Source organism: Saimiri boliviensis, chromosome 8 (assembly GCF_048565385.1).
Source record: "Saimiri boliviensis isolate mSaiBol1 chromosome 8, mSaiBol1.pri, whole genome shotgun sequence".
NCBI classification, from domain to species: domain Eukaryota; kingdom Metazoa; phylum Chordata; class Mammalia; order Primates; family Cebidae; genus Saimiri; species Saimiri boliviensis.
The window spans coordinates 30,987,456-31,014,974 of NC_133456.1; the positions used below are offsets into that span (position 1 = coordinate 30,987,456).

General features: G+C 36.1%; 1 protein-coding gene across 5 annotated transcripts in view; it reads left to right on the plus strand.

Annotated features, from left to right (window-relative positions):
- RABL3 (RAB, member of RAS oncogene family like 3) overlaps positions 1–24,636 on the plus strand; it is a 44,112-nt gene extending 19,476 nt beyond the window's left edge. For 2 of the 5 annotated variants that reach the window (XM_074404297.1, XM_074404295.1), the window contains exons 4-8: positions 4,485–4,599; positions 12,176–12,365; positions 16,596–16,667; positions 20,264–20,302; positions 20,849–24,636. In XM_074404297.1, the coding sequence (XP_074260398.1) occupies positions 4,485–4,599; positions 12,176–12,365; positions 16,596–16,667; positions 20,264–20,302; positions 20,849–20,914 (482 nt within the window). In that variant the 3' untranslated portion in view covers positions 20,915–24,636. The remainder of the gene's footprint in view (positions 1–4,484; positions 4,600–12,175; positions 12,366–16,595; positions 16,668–20,263; positions 20,303–20,848) is intronic. The other 3 variants (XM_003935400.4, XM_074404296.1, XM_074404298.1) reach the window with 3 other exon arrangements.
- The last annotated feature ends 2,883 nt before the right edge of the window (positions 24,637–27,519 follow it).

Genomic DNA, 27,519 nt, shown 5'->3' on the forward strand with positions numbered 1-27,519 from the left:
CTGTCTAGTGAGTTGAGTAAGTACAGTAGGATCATAGGAGTCCCATAGTCTTAAGCTAGGTATCACAGAGTTTACCAGCCGAAGAGACTGTCACCCAGGCAGCACTGAAGGAAATGAGAGGCAGACACCCAGATAGAACAGCAAAGTGGGTCTGTCTGGGGAGCCAGCAGCCTTCTGAACTGAGAGCCTCAGGGGCTGACAGCATTCTAAGCTGAAGGCCCCAAGTGGATCCTGATCCACTTATTTATTCTCTCTTAACAGGTGATTATTATTAATAAACAGGTGTTCTATAGTTTCTCATAACTCAACAATATACCAAGTAGGCAGCCATTACCCGCTTACCACTGACTACAGACAAACTAAAAGGTATTCTCCTTGGAGGAGTCACGGGGGCAGGGTCAGATATCTCAAAGGATTATTTTAACTGGTGTATGATATTTATACATTGTCCTGCCACTTTGGAATGCCCCAAATGGTTTTACACTTGGGGAGGGAGTCAACTAGGTTTTCCTTGCCATCATTCTTCCTAGCAAATGAAATATTCTACCATACACTCAGTATTCATCAATATTCGTAAACTTAATATCTCTCAACAAGAGACAGAGAGATTTCTTTCACCTGCCCCTGACAAAGAGCCGGCTGTTTCTCACAATATACCAAGTAGGCAGTATAGGCATATATCAAAATATACCAATATACCCTAAGGCTCTTTCTCACCTAGTTATGAAGAGCTGCTTAATGGGGTCTTTATGGGTGTAAAATTTTATCCAGTTATAGATACTCAGATACCTAGAGCAGACTTCCAGATGGAGGTATATAATATAGGACATAATTTCCATTCATAGAGTACCTACTCTGTGTCAAGAGACTAAACTGCTTATACTTCTGAGTTGCCAATAGAGTTTCTTAGTCTTCTTTAAAATTCATTTTTAAAATCTTTTTTTACTGGCCGGGCGCGGTGGCTCAAGCCTGTAATCCCAGCACTTTGGGAGCCCAAGGTGTATGGATCACGAGTTCAAGAGATCGAGACCATCCTGGTCAACATGGTGAAACCCCGTCTCTACTAAAAGCGGTGGCTCAAGCCTGTAATCCCAGCACTTTGGGAGGCCGAGGCGGGTGGATCACAAGGTCAAGAGATCGAGACCATCCTGGTCAACATGGTGAAACCCTGTCTCTACTAAAAATACAAAAAAAATAGCTGGGCATGGTGGTGCGTGCCTGTAATCCCAGCTACTCAGGAGGCTGAGGCAGGAGAATTGCCTGAACCCAGGAGGCGGAGGTTGCGGTGAGCCGAGATCGCGCCATTGCACTCCAGCCTGGGTAACAAGAGCGAAACTCCGTCTCAAAAAAAAAAAATAAAAAAAAAAAAATAAGCTGGGCGTGGTGGCGTGTGCCTGTAATCCCAGCTACTCAGGAGGCTGAGGCAGGAGAATTGCCTGAACTCAGGAGGCGGAGGTTGCGGTGAACCGAGATCGTGCCATTGCACTCCAACCTGGGTAACAAGAGTGAAACTTCATCTCAAAAAAAAAAAAAAAAAATCTTTTTTTACTGTGAAACATAATTTTAACTTCTGTTTGATTAATATACCAAAGGATTTGGCATTTCCCTCCTGGTAAATGCATAGCCATTAATAGACCTCATTTATGCTATGCTTAGATCTTCAATATTAGGTAAGCATTACATTCATTCAGTATGTTCATTCCTTATATTCCTCTTTTGATGTCTTCCCATATCATAAGATGTTGTAGATTCTACAAAAAGAAGTAAAGAAGGTTCTTTTCATTGGCTACATACTATAGAATACAGAATGAGATGTGTCAGTTCAGACCCATATCCCATTTAGCTCAGAATTCTATCTGAAAAGTCACAGTCTTAATGAAGAAACAGCATTCATAAATGAGACAAAATAGTTATAACATTACCTAATACATGTCACCATCATGCAAAAATGTATATATTATAATGGTATATATTAATAGAATACATACAAGAAAAACAATAATAACACTAGTATAGTGTGAGGTGACCTCTTAAAGAAAGAGAAGGAAGTGAAACCTAGTTTAGACTTATACTAGAATAATCAACTTGTATCAGTAAAATGACTTGTCAAAGTAAGATATCTATCTGATCTGGCACAAAGAAGTTTGAATATGTAACACCTTTGATGTTAAGGTATTTTTGAGACAGGTATGATTAAAATTATAAATAAATAATACAGATAAATACTATTCAAATCCTAGAAGCTGTGGAATTCAGAGTTGTAAACTTGTAAGTGCTGAAAAATCCATCTAATCAATATTTGTTTACCTCTTCTGTGCTTACTATTCATTAGTGATTTGTCTCCTTTAATATTATTGAAAGAATTGCATATATCCTGTGTTGATTTTGCAGATAAGACTGAGATATATTTCCATTTTTTATCTCTGTTTTTTGAAAAACCTGTTTCTATGTTCTTTCACCCTAACTCTGGAACATTCCTCCTGGTAGAAGCACTCGAAGTTCTTTATTCCATCTACCAATCATAGTTTTCTAAGAAAATGAACATAAGGATCATTCTATCCAAATGCATAGTTCATATTCTTAGCAATAACTTTCTTCCCTTATTACCCTACATTCTTCCCTCTCTGGTAACCTAGGCTAGTAATCCCAGAAGGAAATAATAGAGTGTCTTTTCTTCTCTCCCTTAAGATTAAACTATATTATCATTAGCTATCACCCTGACTCCTTTCTTCTGGGCCCCACCTTGGCTCTTCTAGCACATGTTCTACAAGCAAGAACTCTCAGCCCAAATGAAAGGAAAGGAATAGGGAAAATGGGTACTCCAGTGCCTTTGAAAGCTCAAAAGTCTTACTTAGAGATCCTCAATAAAGTCTTACCTGTCCATCTAATAGTCATCCTTAGGCCTTTGTAATTCTTTCACTCTCCAGTCCAAAATTCTTACCCATGTGTTTTGCAATATTTATAACGTGGGGAAAAGGGAACGGAGAAAATATATGCCACTTTTTTGCCCTAAAATGAGATTTTATTCTGCAGTCTTTACTGTCAGATTACCTGAGTACAAATTCTGATTTACCATGTGACCAAGAGCAAGTTACTCAACCTCTCTGAACTTCCGTTTTCTCTTGTGTATAAAAATAATAATTCTTACCTCATAGGACTGTTCTGAAAATTAAATTACTTAACACAGGTAAAACACAATATTTAGCACATAAGTACTGAATAAATATTAGCTGTAGTCTTTAATGGCAGTTCTTTATTTCTTTTTTTAAATCTATGCCATTGATGCTGATTAAAATTCCTCACTGAGGAAGGACGAGTGGGTACAATTGGATATTAGGGCATGTGTCAGATCTCTATTAATGGTTTCAGACATTAGAAGAGATACAGGTTTATCTAAGCTGGCTGGAACAAGTCAATTATAGCTTGTAAAAGCCCTTTAGTTACACAGATAGCTGTAAAAACTGTAGAAGCCAGCTAATTCTACCTATTCTGTTTTTCTTTTTCAAATTGACACATACCACCTCTTGAAGATGGAGGAATCATCAGTTTCATGTCCTATTCACAATCTGGGTAATATAGAAAAGAGCTGGGAGTTTGTAACCTATAGTGTTTTGACCATAAGATGATATCCTAAATTCTAGTGGGCATCAAAGTTTTTCCTCTTTTGTCTGTATCTTACTGTCATAATTAATTCCCTGATATAACTTTCTATCTAGGATTTTAATTGATTCTCTTTAATTGTATTTCTAAGCCTCATTACATTTTGTTATTTGTCTGAATCTTATGCATATATTTTCTACTAGCCATACTTCTTTACTTTTTAATATCTCCACCCACTCTCTTCTAGTGACGTATTTCTTTTGCTCTATCTCTTATAGGTAGTAAGCTTACATAACTAATCATTATTCAGAGAACTAGAAAATTAGACATTTGAGTTGATTAGCCTCAGGTGATCTACAGGACACTGTTTTGTCAGCTAAGCAATTATTTTAAATCAATACTATTTTAATAGATTTTCATTATTTAATATTATTTTTAATAAGTATAAATACTGTATGTATGTACTAGTATCTATGGCAGTACTATGTACAGTGAAGAAACAACATAACTTTTTGAATGAATATAATTTTGTATATACTTGAAGTAGTTTTGATTCTCTTGATTAATGTAGTGGTTCTACAAGTAGGAACAGGCATGCAGTAAGCACTTAGGAAGTGTTGAGTGAAGAAAAGATCTGCCAAAATTTAATGGCATTTTGTCAGCCCTGGTAAAATAAAGTTATAAAACTGACAGAGAGGTTTATGGCTAATTATTTATAAATATTTGAAGAGGAAATTTTAAAATAATTGTGTCTGAGTTGTTAGTCATACTAGAATGCTAGATTCATTAAGCAACATGCTTCTGTTTACCAAGCTTCATTTGGCCAATTGTGAAATGAAGAGAAATTTTTAAAGGATTAACATATTTTTCTCTGATTATTTTAGGTATTATTTTAGTACACGACTTAACAAATAAGAAGTCCTCCCAAAACTTGTATCGTTGGTCATTGGAAGCTCTCAACAGGGATTCAGTGCCAACTGGAGTCTTGGTGACAAATGGGTAAGCCCAGAATTATTTCACAATTGGTTTGAAAGGTTATAGCAATCACAGGAATGTACTCTCCAGAATAACACTTTACAAAGATGTTTGATTTGCAAAGATTTCTCTTTTAATCTATAGATTATTTTTTACTCTAACAGTACCTTTCACAAAGCAATAGTTTTCATTTTGATAAATTCCAATTTCTCTTTTCTTCTTCTATGAATTATGCTTTAGATATCCTAAGAACTCTTTGCCTAATCCTAGATGATACAGGTTTTCTCTTATTACAGTTTTTATGGTTTTACATTTTTATAGTAAAACATTTATATAAAACATTTTAAGTTTTATAGGTTTACATTTAGATCTATGATCTGTTTTAAGTTAGTTTTATACAAGTTGTGAGGTTTTAGCTGAGGTTAATGTTTGCATATGAATGTCTAATTGTTCCAACACCATTTGTTGAAAAGATATCCTCTCTCCATTGAATTAACTGCTTTTGCTCCTTTGCCAAAAATCATTTGGCCATATTAGTATGAGTCTATTTCTGGACTGTAGTTCTGTTCCATTGATCTATGTGTCTTTCCCTTCACCAGTACTACACTATCTTGATTATAGTCTTAAAATTGAGCGGTGTGATTTCTTCTACTTTATTCTTTTTCATAATTGTTTAGCTATTCTAGTTTATCTTTCTACATGAATTTTGAAAATCAGCTTGCCTATATTTACAAAAATTTTCATTGGATTTTAATTAGAATTGCATTAAACCTATTGATCACATTGGAAAGAATTAATATCTTTATTCTGTTGCATCTTCCAGTTCATGAACACAGTATACGTCTTCATTTATTTAGATCTTCTTTTATTTCTCTTATCAGCATTTTGTAGTTTTCAGCACACAAATCCTGTACATGTTTTATTTTATACCAAAATATTTAATATTTTTGAAGGTAGTATAAATTTTGTTTTGTGTTTTGAGACTGGGTCTTGCTCTGCTGCCCAGGCTGGAGTGCAGTGGCATATCAGTTCACTGCAACCTGTGTCTCCCAGGTTCAAACAATTATCATGCCTTAGCCTCCCAAGTAGCTGGGATCACAGGCATGTACCTTATGCCTGGCTGATTTTTGTATTTTTGATAGAGGTAGGGTTTCACCATCTTGGCCAGGCTGATCTTGAACTCCTCCTGACCTCAGGTGATCCACCCATCTTTGCCTCCCAAAGTGCTGGGGTTACAGGTGTGAGCCACCATACTTGGCCATAAATGGTATATTTAAACTTCAGTTTCAAATAGTCCATTGCTAGTATAAAAAAAAAAAAAATAGAATTGATTTAGTGTACTGACCTGTATCCTGTGACCAGAGTTTTTCAGTAAAATCCTTGGGGTGCTCTACATGACAGATTTATTTCTTCCTATTCTATCTGTATGCTTGTTATCTTATTTCTTGCCTTATTGCATTGGCAGCAACTTCCAAAAGGATAATAAATAGGAATGATAAGAGTGAATATCTATGTCTTGCTCTAAGTGTGATGTCAGCTTTAGGTTTTTTTGTTGACATCATTTATCAGGTTAAGAAAATTTCTTTCTATCCCTAATTTGCTGATAGTTTTATGAATATCATGAACAGATTTCTGTCAAACAGAACAAAATTCTGTCAAACAGACAGAACAGAATTCTGTCAAAAGCCTTTCTGCATCAATCGATAGGGACATTTGGCTTCTTCTTTCAACTGTTAGTATGGTGGATTACATTCACTATTTTTCAAATATTGAACCAGCCTTTCATTCCTTGGTCATTGGTGTCTTGTTTTCTGTTCTCATAATGTCTTCGACTGGTTTTGGTGTGAGGATAATGTTGGCCTCCTAGAATAAATTGGAAGTATTCCTTCGTCTTCTATTTTTTGGAAGAAATTGAGTATATTTGATGTAATTTCTTCTTTGAAGGTTTGGTACGATTTACCAAGAGACCACCTAGGCCTGGAAATTGCTTATTTGAAAGATTTTTAACCACAAAGTCAACTTCTTTAGTAATTAAGATTGTTCAAGTTACCTGTTTCATCTTGGGTGAGTTTTGGTAGCTTGTGATTTTCAAGGAATTCGTCTATTTCATTAAATTTTTGAATTAATATCAGTAGAGTTGTTTACAGTATTTATTGTCCCTTTGGTAGTTGCACAGTTTATAGTAATATGATCTTCTTCGTTCTGATTTTGGTATTTTATGTCTTCTCTTTTTCTTGTCAGAATTGTAGAAGTTTATCAATTGTATTGATTTTTTTTCCAAAGAAGCAGATTTTGGTTTCATTGATTTTTCTCTATTGTTTTTCTGTATACAGTTTAATTGATTTCTGCTCTTATTTCCTTCCTTCTGCTTGCTTTTGGTTTATTTTGTTCTCTCTTTATAGTTTCTTAGATTACTGACCAGATACCTTGCATTTTTGCTAATACAAGCAATTTTAATGTGCTATGTTTCCCTCTAAACACTGTGTTAGCTTCATCCTGCAAATGTTTACTTTTATTTTCATTTAGTTCAAAATATTTTCTGATATTCCTTGAGATTTTCCCATGAGCTATTTAGAAATGTGTTGGTTGATTTCCAGATATTTAGAGGCTGTCTGGTCATTCTTTGCTGTTGGTTTCTAGCTTAATTTTATTATGACCTAAGAGCATACTTTATATAATTGCACTTATTTTATATTTGTGCAACACCCAGTATGTGACATGGGTGTTGTTATCTCTGTTGTTTCAGTTTTCAGTGTCTTTGGTATGCTAAGTAGGATCAAATCCATTCATGCACAGCTTTGACAATGAGCTCAAGCATGTATGAGCTACTTCATGGGGTTGCTTTCTGAAACTTCACCCTCTATAGTCTTTCCCATAGTATGTGATTTGCTGTGGCTCCCTTTTTAGGTCTCCTGTCCAAATTCTGTCATGCACTTGCACAACTGCACCTACTTCCAGGGCCAAGTGGTAGAAGGACAAAGAATAAAAGCAATGAGAGTTTGCCCCACCATCTTGGGATGCAGTTCTATCAATCAGAGAGAAAGATTTTCCTTCCTCTGTGTTCATAAGCACGGGTCCCCAGCTCCTGGTCCATTGCCTATTAGGAACCAGGCCACACAGTAGGAGGTGAGTGGCAGGTGAGTGGGCATTACCATCTGAGATCCACCTCCTGTCAGATCAGCAGCGGCATTAGATTCTCATAGGAGTGTGAATTTTATTGTGAACTATACATGTGAGGGATCTAGGTTGCGGGCTCCTTATGAAAATCTAATGCCTGGTGATCTGAGGTGGAACAGCTTCATCCTGAAATCATCCCCCAGACACCTGTCTATGGAAAAATAGTCTTCCATAAAACCAGTCCTTGGTACCAAAAAGGTTGGGGACCACTGTTTCTGAGCATTCCGCTTGTGTTATAGCCTTTGCCACAACCATCATGGAATTGCTCAGAGGCTGGCTTATGACAGAAGGAAAAATATTGTATTTCTACACTATCTCCAAGTATTCAGGAGCCCCCTTTCTTGTTTCATGAGCCAGAACTATAGGCCTTCTTCTGGAGTTTTCTGTTGAAGCTTTTGGGTTTTAAGCTGAGTTGCATTCAGATAAGGGGATATGGAAGGGGAAAATATCATAATCTCACTGCTGATTCAATGGTTCTTTACATTGTGGTCTTCTTCCTCAATATGTTCACTACTATTAATTTTTCAAAGTCCTCAAATAGCCACTTAATTCATCCTGTCCAGGTTTTACAGTTACATTCACTGGGAAAGACAGGATAGAGTTTGCTTATTCTGTCTTACCTAGAGCAGAACCCCATTTTCTATTTTTTGATTAAAGTAAGTCTTTCAAAGACTTTGTTTTCTGTGAAGTCTAATTGTTATGTGAATCCTAAATGTAGTATTAAGTTTGAGTAATTATATGTAGATTCCTGTAAGGCCTGATAAAGAATAACCACAACTAATTTAAAACCCACATTTCAAAGCCTAGTTGATATTTGTTTTCTATCTCAATTCCTTTCATCACTGATGTCTTCATTAACCTAGCTTATTCTCTATTTTCTACTAAGATTTTTACTCGAGAAACTTATCCTTAAATTTAGGATTGAGAGACAATGTATTCATATCAGAAAGAAATCTGCATTTGTGTGAGGGAATTCAGTAAAAATTCTATATCCATTTGCATTTTTGACACTGCAGCCTCATTTTGATACCATAGATAAACCTGCAATGTATTAAACAACCTTAATACATTGGTGTGCTTCGTTGGTGCATTATTTTGTAGCATTAAAAGATTTGGAAACAACCCTAGTGTCTAAGCAACAAAAACTTCATTGAATAAATAATGGCATATCTACATACTGAAGTAGTATTCAACATTTAAAAAAGAATCAGCCTGAGCCAGGGGAATCATGAGGTCAAGAGATCGAGACCATCCTGGCCAACATGGTGAAACCCTGTCTCTACTAAAAATACAAAAATTAGTTGAGTATGGTGGTGCACATGCCCATAGTCCCAGCTATTTGAGAGGCTGAGGCAGAAGAATTGCTTGAGCCCAGGAGGCAGAGGTTGCAGCGAGCCAAGATTGTGCCACTGCACTCCAGCCTGGGTGACAGAGCAAGAAAATAAAAAATCAGGAAGATCTCTAGGAACTAAAATAGAAAGATCTACAGAGGGTACAGTATTAGGTTTAACAAATCAAGATGCAGGGAATATATATCATATACCTCCTACTGTGTAAGAAAGAAAAGAAATAAGAATATGTATTTGTATTTGGATAAGGAATCAGTGAAAAGATAAATAAGAAACTATTAAAAATGGTAACCTATAGGAGGCCGGGGAAATGGGTGGTTGGTATAGTGGTAGGAGCAAGACTGCTTAGCATATATCTTTTATATCAGTTTGAGTTTTTAGCCATATTTTTTAAATTTAGGTGAATTTTATATTATGTGGTTTTTACCACAATAAAATTTTTTTAACTTTATTATGGAAAATTTTAAACATATATAAATACAAAGAATGGAAAATGAACTCCCATATACCTGTTGCCTAGTTTCAACAATTATCAACATATGGCCAGTCTTGTTTCATCCATACCTCTACCCACTTCCTGTCTTCTCCCACTCTCAACTGGATTATTTTGAACCAAATGTTAAAACATCATATCATTTCATCCATGTATAGTTTAAAGCATAAAGGCTTTTTAAAACATGACAACATGTAATTATCACAGCTAAAAATTTAATAATTCTTTAATAACCAAATATTATTTTAATTTCCCCAACTGTCTCATAAATGTTACAGTTGATTTTTTTCAAAACAGTATCTAAATAAGGTACACTGGTTGTATCTGGTTTCTTGTCTTTTCATCTTAGGTTCTCCCTTCTTGGTTGTTTTTTTTCTCAACTTCCTAGCAGTTTATTTCTAGAAGAAGATGGTTTATTTGTCTTATACAGTTTCCTGTATTCTGGATTTGCTGATTGTCTCCCTGTATTGTCTTTTAAACTCTGCTTCTGAATTCTAAATCTTCTCTAAAGTGGTAATTAAATATAGTGATCTAAAAGATGCAAGGTTTTTTGGTCTTTATTTTTCCACCCGGTATTACGGATATAATATGATACCTGGCTGTGTGTCTCTTTGTGATGGTAAGGAGTTATCAGCCTTATCCATCCATGATAAAGTTCTTCAAAAGTTTACCAAAAAAGATTTCAAGGTTAAATTTTAAATTGGCTACTACATTTTATGAAAAAGATAAAAGGAAAGCTAAAGAGAAATAAGAGACCAAACTATATTCATATGCGTTAAATCTGTCAATGTGCAAGGAATAGTGCAAGACTATGTGAGAAATGTATGTATATCAAAGATGATATTTGATAGAAGATATGCAAAAATTTCTATGTGAGACAGGAGGAAACAGTCCTAAAGGAAAGATACTCTTAAAACTTTATTACCTGACAAAGCAAATTGCAGCTTTGAACCATGTCTCTTTAATTAGGGTTGCTCTTGTTACGAATAATCAAAGGTCTTGATCATGCTATTACTGGCTTTGATGCAATAAATAGAATAGTAATATTTTTGCGAGATGGGAGGTTATATAGTTAAAACAGTTGTGTTCTGAGGCTGAACAGTTTGCTGAGGCTCTGTAAAATTATTGTGAAGGGCATAAATATTTAATAACTTTTCCCCCATCCAAATTTAGAATTTCTCTAAGAGAAAGAAAGATAAAAGAAAGAAAAGTTTTTTACAGGAAGAAAAAAAAGCTATACTCAACTGGATTATAGTGATTGGATCATGCAATATTGATTTACTGTCATAAATTGTGCACCGCCAGATTTTGCTGACTGTTATAAGTTGAGCTTCTGACGTGTCAGAAATCCAAATCTGTTTTATTTCTAATATATGAGTAGAATTTAAATTAATTCAACAGCAATGAGCCCTGTGTTTTTTTCAGTAATGAGAAGTATCATTTACATCATCACTCTGTTCTTTGGATAAATAAATTTTTTAAAAAATAACAATTGTAGCCGGGCGCGGTGGCTCAAGCCTGTAATCCCAGCACTTTGGGAGGCCGAGGCGGGTGGATCACGAGGTCAAGAGATCGAGACCATCCTGGTCAACATGGTGAAACCCCGTCTCTACTAAAAATACAAAAAATTAGCTGGGCATGGTGGCGTGTGCCTGTAATCCCAGCTACTCAGGAGGCTGAGGCAGGAGAATTGCCTGAACCCAGGAGGCGGAGGTTGCGGTGAGCCGAGATCGCGCCATTGCACTCCAGCCTGGGTAAGAAGAGCGAAACTCCGTCTAAAAAAAAAAATAAAAAATAAAAATAACAATTGTACTAGCCAGTGATCCAAAACTTCTAACCCTAAGTGATTCGCATTTCCTGTCCTCTATCTCCCATGGCTCTCATTTCAGGAAAAACAACTACTTCGTACTAAGTTCTTTCCTTTTACTATTCATTTTGCATTTCAGCTGTTTCCTTCCATTTCCATGTGTTTAACCCATCTTTTCCAGGCTATAGTATCACCTATATTTGATTTATTCTAGGCTTCAGCTTCTTTATTTTGGTTTTCTTATGCTTCTTATTTCTCTACTATTCAGACAGAAATGTGTATTGTAGATATAGAGTTAATGCATACCCCAAAAGTTACCCAAGAAGATTGCCATTTTGTCTTCTAGCACAAAGCTTAAGTGCCATGCTAGGCTTTTGGGTTTTCTCTACACTGAGACTTAAATCCGCTCTCTGCTTCTACTCTGAAACATTCCTGAGTTGTTCTGTTAGCCTTAGAAGACAGAGCTATGTGGAAAGTCAAGTCCACTAACTATAGTATACTTGTTCAATTATTCAGTATTATTCAATACTCAATAAAAACATGGGACCAAATTTTGAGAAGTTAGATGAATAGCCGGAATCTGATAGAAGAGGAGAATGAGTTGATCAAAGAACAAGTAGTTGGAAGAAGTTGGAAGGAAAGTAGTTTTATAGGTAAAGAGAGCAGAAATCAGTTAATTTTCAGTAAAATAGTTTAAATTAGTTCCATTTAAATATTACACATTTATATCAGAAAGGTAAATTCTATTCACGTCTTCATTATTATTTATCACAGGGATTATGATCGAGAACAGTTTGCTGATAACCAAATACCGCTGTTGGTAATAGGGACTAAACTGGACCAGATTCATGAAACAAAGCGCCATGAAGTTTTAACTAGGACTGCTTTCCTGGCTGAGGATTTCAATGCAGAAGAGATTAATTTGGTGTGTATTTTGACTACTGCATGCTTGTATTATTATCAGGTAAAAATCAAACTAAAGACATATTCAAATCATAAATTCTAGTGAAAGAAACTTTATACTTGAAATCAGACTATTTGAATTCTAGTCCAAAATGTAGTCAAGATCGGAATCAACGTATCTCGGCTGAGAGATGTGCACAGTCACTTCAGCCTTTTATGTTGACCTGTTGGAATGTTCAGACTTTATTCTGTGAATAATTTAAATCAGGGGCTTTTTTTTTTTTTTTGAAACAGAGTCTTTCTCTGTCACCCAGACTGGAGTGCAATGACATAATCTCAGCTCACTCTAACCTCCACCTCCTGGGTTCATGCAATTCTTGTGCCTCAGCCACCTGAGTAGCTGGGATTACAGGTGTGTACCACCATGTCCAGCTAATTTTTTAATATTTTTAGTAGAGATGGGATTTCTCCATGTTGCTGAGGCTAGTCTCGAACTCCTGACCGCAAGTGATTTGCCCACCTCAGCCTCTGAAAGAGCTGGGATTACAGGCGTGAGCCACTGCACCTGGCCCAATGGGCTTTTTCTTGAGAAAGTTTTTTAAAATCACACCAAAATTAAAATAAATTGATTAAAATGACACTATGAGTTGATTATTGTTGCTTTTACAAAGCGTCTTAGCTTCTTAAATTTTACCTTAAAGGGCAGCCTGACAGATATATGAGAAAATTACAAACTTTAAACTAGGAGTGCTTCATAAGGAATAATTTCTGTACATTTATGCATATATAGAGAATTGAGTCCCTTGATGAGATAGCTAGCTCAATTAGAACTGAGTGCTTAAAAAAGCTAAGAAATGTTTGTCATGTAATTCCATTAGGATCCCAGAAAAGAATCCTGGCCAGCAACTTCAGTCATGGTTATGTCATTGTTCATAAATAGGATTTTTGCAACTGTACACTGGCGTTCTAGAAATACAGTACTGGTGGTGTAATAGTGCTAATGACCAACGTTTATTAAGCACCTACGGGTTGAAAACTGTTTTAGGTATTTACATTCATTATCTCACATATATCATCTTCACAATCAACCCTATAAGATAGGTACTATTACTATCTTCTTTTTAAAGATGAAGACAAGAAAGAGAGAGATAATTAGACCAAGGTTACTCAGGTCAAATAGGGTATTCAGATTCAGAGTGTATGCTCTGTGGTTAAGCCTCTTTTCCACTTAATTAATCCTTCAACTCACCTTGAGAATTTAGGGGCTGAAAAAACGTAGAAATCATCTAGACCAACAGTTACCCAAATCTGATTGTATATATATTACCAATAGTACCTGTGGAAATTTTTGAATAACTGCCCCACAGCTGAAGCTTTTTATTCATAAAGCCTGGCAGGAGGACCAGGACTCTGTCATTTTAACAAATAACTCAGGTGATTCTGATGCCCTTATTCTGTGAATCAATGTTTGTTAACACTGCTTGGTTCAACCCCACCTCTACCCCCAGCTTCTGCCTGCCATTCATTGTTTTTTACATTCTGCTTTGCAGTGGAGAGCCCCTCATTTTTCTCAGCTGCCACAATGGAATATTTGATGTGCATACCCCACGTAGTCAGCACTGACCTGGGGTATCATGGAATAACCATGATATTCCAAAGGATTCTTGCTATGTAGATATATAATATTCTTGTTGAAAAGTGCAGAGATTACATTGAACATTATTTCCAAAGGGAAATTTACCAATAAAAACACCTCAATTTGTTCCAGTGCTTACTTTTAATATATTTCAGAATGTATCTGTTTCTATTGCTGGCGGGTTTCTGTGATAATCGTGCACGCGCGCGTGTGTGTGTGTGTGTGTGTGTGTTATTCCTACTTGCCTTACAAAGGCAAGGCCGTCTTTTAACTATAAGTCAGATGTAAATGTACTCAGGTAGTGGGACTTTAGCACACACGATCTCCAAAGAGTTCAAATATAACATGTTTTTGGCCTTTATTAGTGTACAGCTTCAAGAACACAGCACAAATGACAATAGGAAAGGGTCAGAGAATGCAGAGAAGAAAAAATGAGAGGAAAATTGAATACAAGAGTTTCAAAAAGAAATAGCAATCAAAAAGATTCAGCAAGTAAATATAAAGAAAGCCTCAAATAAAAACTAATGTAACAATATTAGTGCTAACATCAGTTACTGTATGAATTTACTTAAAACTGTAGAAAAGATTTAACAAATGTATACATCAAAGGTGGAATCAAAGTTAATAACTGCCTGAATAAATGTGAATTGTTTAAATTATAAATAGGTAAATGATTACTTATTTTCTGAAATCCTGTTAGGCTTATTGTACCCCATAAAAAATTTTCTCTGTTATGTATTTATTTTGAAGTGATCATATTGAAGTATCTTCCATAATTAATAGTCCTTTCTCAAGTTCAGACAAGCTATTTGGAGCTATTAATTTTCAGGTTTTTCCCTCAGCCATGATAAATGGCAGATGGCTCTTTCAGCTCTAAATTTTTCATCCTAAAAATCATAGTGTTTTTCTAGGCTGGTCAACCTGAAATTATGGAACCATAGAATTAAAGTTTGGGGGGTGTTTTTTTGTTTGCTGTTTGATTTAGTTTTTGTTTAGTACTTTAGCTTTATTTAGAATCATCTCAAACTTTTGACATTCTGATGACTAGCTAATCAATATCTATTTTGTAAAACATTTCTACCACAGGTCTAAGGTTTGTCTCTTATATGCCCCAACTGCTGTAGAAATATGTTCAAACACTACTTTAAATACCATAGTTTGTGCAATGATGTTTCAGTCTACATAATACATATATGGAATTATCTTTATTATGGTAAGTGCTTGTTGTGCCTGAAAATTGAATCTGCTAGAATTTTCTTAGATTAAAGAGAGAAGACGACTAATATTTTAGTACCTGCTATGTCCAGGTATGCATTATTTAATTTTTTACAAAATCCCGTGGGATAAAATATTGTTATCCCATTCCACAAGTCAGTAAGCCCAATTTTCAAGGTTTAGTAACTTAACCAATGTTACACAGACTAGAAATGTTGAGATGGATATTCAGATTCAGAGCTTGCCAGCTTTGAAGACCCTTGATTTCTAGTACTCTGTGATCTTTGACAACTTTGTTGTAGTCTCTCATTTTTGTGATTTTGGAGAATGTATTATAATTTTTGACCAAAATTTAAAATATGAGCCTTGAAATGTTACATATGAATAAAATAGGAGGCTTCATTAGAAAGGAATCATGTGGACTTGGAGATTGCAAAAACAGGATAAATGTAACAACAGTAATTTCAGTAATTTGTAGGGGCACAAAGGGTCTATATCAAAAAGACAAAATTTCATGCTTGCAAAGGAGCTTACATGATAGCCCTTATAATTTGGTCTTAGGTGACATTTTAGGTAAAATCAAAATACTCTGTCTCTCAAGGTGGCAAGTCAATGGTGACAAGCAAAAGAAAAAAAAAAGCTATACTGGAATTCCAGTGGATCGTAGGCCTTTTAAGGTCTTTGAAAAGTTATTGTAATGATTAATGTTCCAGATCGTTTTGTCCCTTCTGGGCCCCATTTCTTTTTTTCCTATAAAAAAATTCCATCTTGTTGGCCACTGAACATGCGAAATGTGAAATGTGAAAAAAAAAAAAAAAGAAAGAAAAAGAAAAAAGATTCCATCAAAGAGTAGTAATATATCTTTATTATCAAACAATAGTAGTAGATGTTTATTACCAAAAATAATATATCTTTGTGGCCTACCAAAAGATGTAGTACCTTGCATCCAAAGAGTGAGAAATCCTTGGCAATCGTTGGGTTTGTTCTTTGTGCCTCTAAATCCTTATTTTCTTACTTTCTCCTATTCATATGAACTTCATAGTACAAAATTAGTTGAGTACTGGTGAATAACTAGTACTAAAAGTGAAATGCTGTTTTTAATGGCTCTCTCTCTGGTTTTCAGGGTAAATTAGGTAGGTCACTCCCATTAGTACCTTGGTTTTGTTATTAGTAAAATATTAGTAATCTTGTCTTCCTCTGTGAATGATTTGATGATGAATACTTTGATTTGGCATACTCTAAAATTGCTTAAACGACAAAGATTAGGTGGCCTTATTTTCCTTTAGTACTTTCCTTGCTTTGTGCATCATAATTTGAAAATTATTTGAATATTTTATGAGAGTATTATGCCTATAAAAATATGCAACAGGACAGGTTATAAACAGTAAAGTGCTTGGGTTTCCTAACTTTCAGTTGTGGATTTTATGTTTTATCTTCTAGGATTGCACAAATCCACGGTACTTAGCTGCAGGTTCTTCCAATGCTGTCAAGCTCAGTAGGTTTTTTGATAAGGTAATGGCTTCAATTCAGTTATTTTTAAACTTAATTTATATATTATAAGAGTTTAAATTTTTTTTTGTAGAATGCTATGACCTTTTATTTTTTTGTCCAAAACTTTGCAGCCTGAATAATACTTGTTTTGATCTCTCTTATCTGTTGGTATAATTGCCCAAGGTTTGCTGACGTATTAGTTCCATCACCAGTGTTCTCTAAGTAAAGGGTAAAAGCTACTGGACTTAAATGGGGGTTTTTAAAAGATACCTAATTCCTCTCCTTAAAAGAATTTCTGTTTACCCATTTTCTTGCTCTTTTTTTCACTTATTCACCCTCCCACTCCCACAAAGACACTGAACTGAGGAGATTATGCCTAAAGCCCTGAGTTCTTTTTGCTCTCTCACCTGTTAATATTCCCCACATAAATATTACAGTTACCTTTTAAGGTAATGTTGTCTTCTTGATTTCCTAGTGTTCCCCCTCAGAACACTATTGCATTTCAGTTATTGATTCTCTGCTAGCATCGTTTTATTGTCCTCAACTGGAAGGAAAATGTGGAATGACTCAGCATACTGGTACATTAGAGCACTGTTTGTCTTTCCTTCACAAGACCATACACCTGCATTGCACATAGTATTGACCAAGTTTAAGTTGTTTGCTCAATATTGAAATGGCATAGTAAGGTAAAATAGGATGTCCTTCTGCATATATTACTGAAAAAGTTTAATTCCTGTATTATATTTCTTTTTAAGTGTCATTGCCTAAGAAAATCATCTTCCTATCGCTCTTCTTAATGAATCACTTTTTTTTCTTTTAAGTATTTAGGGATTTAATATTTGACCCTTTTGTTCAGCATTAGATAAGCCCCAGCTTTAGATAATTTGGGATTTAATATTTGGCCTCTTTGTTATCATTAGATAAGCCCCAGCCCCCTCCTTGATTAATATTAGGCCACTAGGAAAATCTTGCTTCACTGCAAAACTTCTTAACTGGTATGTGGCAGATAGGATACAGATGTGCCTATATACTGATTTCTCTCTGTTCTCAGAGCAGCCAGAGCCCTCAGGGTGGGAGGTTGGGTGATTGGCAGCCTCTTCCATTTTCCCCAGTGTGCTGTACAAATATTAGCATTTTCTGTGTGTGCCATGACATGAAAAATGTTGTGCAGCACTGCGAGCAGCCAGATTTTCTCTCCACATTGTTTACAAACTTAAAATGTAAGAACTTCCATTTGGTTTAGATCCATGGCCTCATCAATACAAAATCCTGTCCCCTAAGAGCAACATCTTATAGATCCGAAAGATCCCACAATATGTTGTTTAAATTTTATAACAACTTATTAGTTCTAAAATTTTAAAATAAGATATACTAAATTATATCCTAGAGAAACTGGTATAATCCAAGTTGTCAGGCAAGGCTTTATTTTTTTAAAAAAATCAGAAGTAGGCCGGGCTCGGTGGCTCACGCTTGTAATGCCAGCACTTTGGGAGGCCGAGGCGGGTGGATCACGAGGTCAAGAGATCGAGACCATCCTGGTCAACATGGTGAAACCCCGTCTCTACTAAAATACAAAAAATTAGCTGGGCATGGTGGTGCGTGCCTGTAATCCCAGCTACTCAGGTGGCTGAGGCAGGAGAATTGCCTGAACCCAGGAGGCGGAGGTTGCGGTGAGCCAAGATTGCGCCATTGCACTCCAGCCTGGGTAAGCAAAACTCCGTCTCAAAAAAAAAAAAAAAAAAAAAATCAGAAATAAACATTGCAAGTCAGGGGTAAAGAATTATGACCAAAACCAAAAAGTCAGTTTCTCTTTTTATTGTCTAAATCACAACAAAAGGTATGTGGGTTAGGAGGTTGGCCAGACCTCCAGACTGAGGTGATTGCCTAAAACCAAAGGAGCTGACAACCAAATTTCATCCAGTTTTCCTATGTATCAGTTCTTCCAGAATTTAGAATAAAGATTTCTTCTCCAAAAGGAAATGTAACTCCTTCTCCAGCCTCTTTCAATTAGTAGTAATTCCTCGCACTCCAGAATAATCAGATTTTCCTGTCCTGCCATAGAGGGAAGGGAATCAGTCTCCTTCTTGGTTTTTGTGGGATTGTTTTAAAATGTGCACTAATAGTGAACCAACTTTTCTACCTCTGGGGTAAATGAATGCAACTTTGCCCTGGGTATCTTGTGGCTAAAAATAATACAGCTGTAGTCTCCAAGACAGCAAGAATCTGGATGAATGGCTGTCATACCAGAGAGAGCAAGCTGGCATTGGCCTTAGAAGAACATGCTCTGTTCTCATTCAGAGGAATTCTTAGCTACATAATTTCAGATTTGAATGCTTTGAAGTTCATCGTCAGCTGATCTGTATTATTACCTGGTTAACTTTTCTTATCACAGCAAGTCTATGTAAAGAAAATACAGATAGTCCTCAACTTACGATAGGGTTATTATCTCAGTAAACCCCTTGTAAATTGGAAACATTGTTAGTCAAAAACACATGTATTATATACCTAACTTACCAAGCATCACAGTTTAGCCTAGCCTTCCTCAAACATGTTTAGAACACTTATGTTAGCCTATAGTTGGGCAGAATCATCTAACACAAGCCTATTTTATTAAAAAATTGTGAATGGCTCCTGTAATTTATTGAATACTATACTGACAGTGAAAAAAGTGCCCATTGTATGGGCACTGAAGGTACAGTTTCTATTGAATGCATCTTGCTTTCACAGCACCATAAAGTCAAAAAATTATACTCAAGCCATCCTAAATCAGAGACCATTTATAATACTTCATCTGCAGCCATTGCAGTTTCTCAAGTGTTAGAACAGAATTTATTATTCTTGAAAATATTTTTCATCATATGGAAACATGGTGCTCTTCAGTGTTTACAGCAGTTTAGGGGAAAAATCGATGAAAACATGGTGCTCTTAAACTCATTACATTTGAACATATATTGTGAGGATTTCTTTTAAAAAATGGTGATGGATTTGTGCAAATGCATCTACTGCTTGAACTTGTGTTTTCTACTTATCAAATGCAGACAGTTCTGAAACTACTGAAGTAAAGGTAAAGTTAGTTCAAAAAAAAAAAGTAGACAATACAACAGTCATTAGACTGCTTTTGATGTTGTGTCATCTGTCTATATTGAGGCTGTATAGAATTTGTCACCACTTACTATAAGGATGTGGTGGTTTGCTCTGTTAAGCAGTCTCCTCTTTAAGAAATAGACAAGACTATTGTAGCAGGCAAGTGCTTTTTTTTTCTTGAGGATTTTGTTTAGTACATTTTGGGACTGACTGCTAGGAAACTTAGAGTCAGATTTGCTGCTATACTCTAAGAATTGCATGGATGTCATTCTATCATTATTTAAGTTTTTGTTATTCATTTATTTTTTGATCTACCATTAATGCTTTTTGGAATGAGGCAGGCTTTTATGGAAATTCTCCCGCAATTCTGATCTCATTAACACCGGATTTTTGGCTCACTCTACTACATATCTACTGCTATGGAAAAGATTCTAATTTTGCATATATTCCTTTTAGTACCATTAGTGGTCATTGCAGTTAGCAACTTTTTCCAGGTATATGTGCTAAGCACCTAAAATCTTTGTTTTTCACAGGTCATAGAGAAGAGATACTTTTTAAGAGAAGGTAATCAGGTTGGTATCTATTTTTTCTTGATAAAATGGATTCTTAAATTTAGATAGATGATTTCCAAATTTAAGTTCAGAAGTGATTTTTAAAAGTTGCAGAAAGCCCTTTGTAGGCACAAGCAACAATTTCCTTCTATCCTGTTTAATTGAAAAGGAGAAAAACAGAACAAAGGGAAAATAAGCATCTAGGAAACAAGAATAATCTAGGAATAAGATTACATTATAAAATAGCTTGGGACTCCAAGAGTATATGTTCAGAGTCTGTCACAGTACAAATAATTTATGTAAAAGTCTAGTAGGTATTATGAGATTTATCTTTGTTCTTTCTGATTTAGATGACACTGTCACCAATTTGTTGGCAAATGTTTTCCATTTTGGTAAACTTTCTTTTTATTATTTTATCTGTGTTTTCTGAGCAAAACCTCAGAAAGCTGTTTTCTTTTTTAAAGGAAAAGCAGGCTGACAAACAGAAATGGAAAAGAAGGAAAAAATTACTATTAGTATTTGAACTTTTATTTCTTGAGACTTAATTATTATCTTTCTTGCCTATAGATTCCAGGCTTTCCTGATCGGAAAAGGTTTGGGGCAGGAACATTAAAGAGCCTTCATTATGACTGAGTTACACTCGTCCTTGGAAGAGTGAGCAAGCAGTGGCAGTCTTTCACAGCTTTCCTCTTGCTGTGTCAATTATTACCATCACAGCCTTTTAACAAAGTCGTCTTAAAATGCTACCCTTCAGCCTCACCCTTTAATGGAAAAATGAAAGGTAGTGACAACATGGGAGGTCCAAACTTTGTTCCCGTTCTCTGTATTCCTCACCTTTCTGTCCCTGTTTACAGATATGTAAAAGCCTTGTGAAAATATAAGATGTTGTCAAAATGATGCAGTAAATGAGCAATGACAGTGCACTGCAAAGAAAATTTACTCTTGCCTAGAACTGGAGGGTTTTTACGGGTCTGTAATTTTCCCACACTCACTGCTGAAGGCTTAAGTACTTGAAAAATGTATCTCTATTGTTTTACCTTCTTGAGGGGAAAGGTCTTGTTAACCAGCCCTGAGTTGTCCACCCCAAACAATCTCTGTCATTTTCAGATGCAAAATTGTGTTATTTAATTTTCTCTACCCTCATCACACACGGAAATGTCTAATAATAGCAACCCTGTCTCCCTCTTCTCTCCTTTGCAAATGGCTCAGTGGCTGGAAGAGGCGGACTAATAGCTAGAAGTTAAATATAAATACAGATTAATAATACGTAGAGAACAGCAATACCAGAAAAAAAAGAATTCTGGTAAAATGATGTGAAAAATTGACAGCTCCCTTACTCTTTAGGTTGCTGCTGTCTTCAGTCTCTTGCTGTTTTATTTGGAAATAGGTAGGGTAAAATCTAAGACCTGCACAAGGGCAGTGAGAGACATTTACAGCCTCCTCTCCATTTTTTTTTTTTTATTTTCAGGAAAAGTCAACTCCTGAAATGTCCCTTAGCTATAGTCAGAAAACTGAGAATATTATTCTTGTGTCAACAATTTATTTATGGAGAGAAGTAAAAATAAGTTCCACAGCAACACATTTACATGAATTATGAACTAGGATTCTTGGATTTCATAATCACTTCAAAGCATTTTGGGGGTGGGGGGTGTGTGTGTGTGTGTGTGTGTGTGTGTGTGTGTGTGTGTCCATAATAGTTCATATTACTTTTTTTAACCCATCTTTTTGCTTGCTTAATCTTCTCTGCCCCAGTTCTTCCTTAGCATATGAACTTGATTTCTAAAAACAATTTATTCAGCACTTTATCACCCATATACTCTTGCTGGCTCTGGTACTGGTCCCTGTACTCCTGATTTTGCTCCATACTTTTAAATAATAATAATAAATGCACAGTTTTTGCTTCTCATTTTAAAATTAGGTAGAAAACACCAAATTCACTTTCTATTCCATTTTAATTAGGTTTCAGAAGTACCTTGGAAATCAAGGTATGCTGCAAGAGGTTATTAAAATAAGAATGTTAGAGAGTCCTTTTAGAAAGGCAGTCTTGGGAATTTGGAAAAGGATTTTTAAATCAGCTTTCATCAGCTAGACTATTCTCTAACCTTTCTTTACTTCCTCTTTGAAAGCACCTACCCCTGGTTTCTTTTCTACATAAAGAAGAGATATGCAAATCATGAGTTGTATGTAGAATTGGTCACAGTATGTTGTGGCATAGGCAGTATAGTTGGGAAGTAGAAACCAAATGTTTCACAGAGACTTAAACCAACTAAAGCTCTTTGTATTTCTCCTTTAAAAAATAAATTAAAACCCCTTCCTTCCTTCTGCTTTCTCTTTCTTTCAATTAAAAAAAAAATTATCCTGAACTTTTTATTTTCTATCTTATAAAAAATAAAAATAGACTGAGCATAGTGGCTCATGCCTGTAATCCCAACACTTTGGGAGGCCAAGGTGAGTGGATCACTTGAGGTCAGGAGTTCGAGACCAACATGACGAAACCCTGTCTCTACTAAAAATACAAAAATTAGCCAGGCCTGATGGCACATCTCTGTAATCTCAGCTACTTGGGAGACTGAGGCAGGAGAATCACTTGAACCCGGGAGGTGGAGGTTGCAATGAGTTGAGATCATACCATTGCACTCCAGCCTGGGTGACAAAGCAAGAATCCATCTAAAATAAATAAATAACAAAAAAGTAAACCATTGTTGATGGTTCCAGGGTCAAGCTGGAAAAATTAACAGTATTCCTCAACTCCATTTCTTTCTGCAGCCAAGCCTGATTCCTTGAATTATAGTTTTCTAAGAAAAAGTAGTTTTTAATAATCTAAGGTAAATTTGTTGCAGTTATTAGCAGCAGCATAATAAGGCTTTTCACCCAAAGACTGTTATTAGCTAGAGTTCTTCAAAAAAAGAATGTTTTTGAAGCATACTTTTTGCTAGGACTTCTGGAGAACTACTCATGAAAAATGCTTTTAGATAATATACATGTCAAAATATTTTTTTTTAAGTATAATTGGCCAGGTGCTGTGGCTCACACCTTTAATCCCAGCACTTTAGGGGACCAAGGCGAGAGGATCACATGAGCCTAGAAGTTTGAGGCTGCAGTGATTCATGATTGCACCACTGCCTTCCAGCAGCCTGGATGACAGAATGACTCTATCTCTTTACATATGTATATCTTACTCTCTTGATGGGACAAGTTGGTAGCAATAAAGATTTTTTTTTTCTGTTGTGATTTAGATCTCTAACCAATTTTCTGACTCATTGTGGAGCTGACCAGATGTGAAGGTGTATGTATGACCACTCCTCTGCCCCTTGGGTGGGTATGACTTAGTTGGAATCCAAGTAAAGATTTAAGCTAGTCTCTCCCCCTTAATATTAATGGGATTCAGGGCATACAACCCCAAAATATTGCACCCTGATATCTAAGAAAACTGCAGTAGCAAGGTTTCTCACACCTTCCCTTCTGAAGCAGGCCATAAAACCTAAGTGACCTTCCCCTAAAGTAGATCATAAATCCTTTATTCCAGAGATACCTTTTATCCTCACAGATACAGAGACACCAAGGAGAATCTGAACAAACAGGACTTGCTGAGTTCTCCACAGTTTATTATTGTTAGATTATATCCTTTTGTCCTCTGATTATACTTCTGCATGAGACTGTACATAAAAATACACAGGTTTTCCTGTTTCTTTGCATCTTCATTTCTGAAGATTCCTGTCACATAAAACTTAAATAAATTTGTGTGCTTTTCTCGTTAATCTGTCTTTTGTTATAGGTCCCTCAGTCGTGAACCTAGTGATGGGTGAAGAAAGAAAGCTATCCTACCCTTCAGTGCTCTAAGAAAAGCTATTCTCGAAAGAATTGGTTCATATTAGCTTTAGCTTGGGTTCTTAGAATTTCCCAAACTTGAGGTATTCATGGTATAATACAGGTGCCCTGACACTGTTGTTTTTCTGTCCATTCTGAAAATGGACTTCATGGAACTGATAGGCAGGGCCATCAGACTGAGGTGAAGAACTCCTAATTGCTCCCTAATCAGAGTTTCTGAGTCCTCATTTCAATAGTGTACAGTAACACCCATCATAGGTAGGACCTTGTATGGGTTACTAGATGGTGGCTTAATTGAAATTTTTAAAACACAGGTAACATCCTATTTTAAGAAGTTTAAAGGTCTAACAGGGTGTCTGTATTGGTTTAATATCTGTTAAAATTCAAAGGAGGATTCTGTTTTGGTGAAAGGTGGAGAAGGAAATTAGAAATTCATTTATCCACAGTCCCAAGACTGAGCTAAATCACTTTGGTGAGAGAGGAAGGGTTCCAGGAAATCCAACCCTGTGTCTTAAATATTTCATAGTATGTTTGCCTATGCAAAATATCTGATGCTGGAGTCAGCTGGGGCTGCTCTGTAGAGTAGCAAAGGGATTGGGCATCCAGTTACAACTAATCTTCACCTCCACTAAGGACTTAAATGGAGGGCTTTCAAACTCAAAAGTATGAGAACCCCTTGAAGTCCTTGCTTAAAATGCAGATTCCAGGATTTCCTCTCTTCCCTTTCTATATGTATAGGATAAAGCCAGGATTTTGTATTTTTAACAGACAAACCAGGTTATTCTCATGCAGATAAGTCAGGATCTAGCCTTTAAGAAAGACAAACTATGTCATCAAAAAGTAGAGAATATAGATTGTGAACTCTGTACTTTAGGAGTGCTGTTATAGCAGAATTCTTCAAAGCTCATCTTTGGCTGCCTAAACCTAATCACACCTTAATGAACTGAGCCACTTCTCCCCACTCAAAGCTACACATACTGAGTTAAACATGAGATGATTGTCATGTCTTCTGTTGGCAAAACAGGAAATATTTGTCTTTCGTGTACTGCTATCATTTTTATTACTGCCACTGTTTTCCCTCCAGGTTCTGTTTTTAATACAGACAGCTTTATTTCTAATCAGTGCCTTGCCATCTTACAACCCCCTCTCTAGTACCATGTTTTCTCAGCTGGATAACCATTAAGCTTTACCAAGGTCATCAATAACTAATGATGAAGAATGGAACCCCCAAACTCCAACCAAGATGTAAAACCTTGCTCAGTATCATCAAGTATATCAGGTAATCTCTCCGTTCCATCTTTTTCTCAGAGACATCTGTCCTGGAGTCCTCTGATGCCTAACTCCATTTTGTAGTGATTATTCTATAGGCCTGTCACCCCCTGCTTCACATTACCATGTAGCAATTCCAAGCTTTCTGGATATGTTTTCCACTTTCTTGGGATGGGTCAGTGGTCTGCAAATTGGAATGGGTACAGGCATCCCTTTTAAGAGGTATATAAGCACAGATAGTTTTAAGGGAATCATTTTCCAGATCACCAATTGCCCTGTATAAATCTTCGTTTAAATTGATGTGTTTGTGAAGGCAGCTCAGTGCTAGCTCTTATTTCTCACCTCTGTTTTCATAGTCACCCTTTCCCACTAAGGAAGAGCAGCATCTCACTAGTGGTATAATAGCACTCTAGTATATCACCCCAGGATGTAAATGTCTTCAGGATGCCAACAAAAGGTCAATTCTAAATATTTGTTTTATTTAAGAACTTCATTGTTCCATTCCCTATGATGATTATTTGTTTAATACAGTGTTTCTGAAAACAAAGCAAAGAGAGCTTTAGTAAAAATTACACAAGTTTGTGGCATCTTTTATGGCAGAACTTCTGTCTGGTCTGTCAAAATAACCAAAAAGCATTTTATCAAAAAATTATATGGCAAAAATATATAAAATTATTTTTATTTCCTAGTTCTTTCTGAGTAAATGAGACAAAGCATCTTTGATATGTTTTGGCTGTATCCCCACCCAACTCTTATATTGAATTGTAGTTCCCACTATCCCCACGTGTTGTGGGAGGGATCTGGTGGAGATAATGGAATCATGGGGGTAGTTGCTCCCATCCTGTTCTCTTGATAGTGAGTCCTCACAAGATCTGATGGTTTTATGAGGGATTCCCCCTTCACTGAGCACTCATTCTGTCTCCTGCCACCTGAAGAAGGACATGTTTGCTTCCCCTCCAGCCTGCCATGAGTGTAAGTTTCCGGAGGCCTTCCCAGCCATGCAGAACTGTGAGTCAAACCTCTTTTCTTTATAAATTACCCAGTCTCGGGTATTTCTTCATAGCAGCATGAGAGGGAACTAATACAACCTCTAAGTGAAAGCATAATATTTAATTAAAATGAATGATTCTAGTAGCTGAGTAATGAAGCCTTTTCTTCAGGTTTCCAATTATTTGCTTTCAAAGCAAATAAAGAAAGAAGAACCTAACTGAGTTGTTGATGGATGGATGATTTTTTTTAAATAATCTTTAAACGTTTTGTATAAAATGTTTTAATCTATGATAAAATATTGATAGATCACTGTGATTTTTGAGATTTAATTCCAAAGAAGTGAGATTATAACAAAATTCCTTCCATTTATATCTACTAATTTATGTAGATATACATAAGACCTCCAGTCTCCTATCTGGAGGAAACACTTGCTGATAACATTCTAGAAATGTAGTGGGAGAAGGAGGCTGGAGGTTTCATCACTGCCGATTATTCTTAGTTTTGGTCCTACCCACCCCTCCACTTGCTAGTGTCTTTTCTTCTGGAGCAGAGAATAAACCTCCTATCTTGCACTAGAATCTGGGAGGGGCAGACACCTAACGTTTCATATTTCTGCTGCTTTTCACGTTCTCTGCCTCACACATTCCCCATATTGGTTCGTTGAATCCATCCTCCTCTGCCTGGTTTTTTATCAACTTTTGTTTTTTGTCTCTTACAGCTTTGATATTGTGACCTTTCTCTGCTCTTGTATGTATTTGACTTACCTATACACACAACCTACTCCTTCCACTGTGTGTCTTTGAATGCTGATCACCCTGTCCAGAAGATACCTTCTATTTCTCCTGCTTCCCTAGAAGCTTTCCCTGACTGGATCCCTCCACTCCAATTTCAGTTGCATTGCCCTAAACACAGTTTATTGCATAAACTGCACTTCTGTTTTTCTCTTTGCACACCTTGTTCTCTCTGCTTACTGCCCTTTCTGTCCAACTCTTACTTTATGTGACTTGGCTCAGACATTGTCTCCTCTGGGAAGCCCTCCTTGGCTCTGCTCATCCAGGCTTTGTGCCCCCTAGAACCCTGGGCTGTTCTCTGTCAGAGCACTTATACTGTATTGTGATGGTTTTCAAAAACTGTTAAATAAATGAATGTAT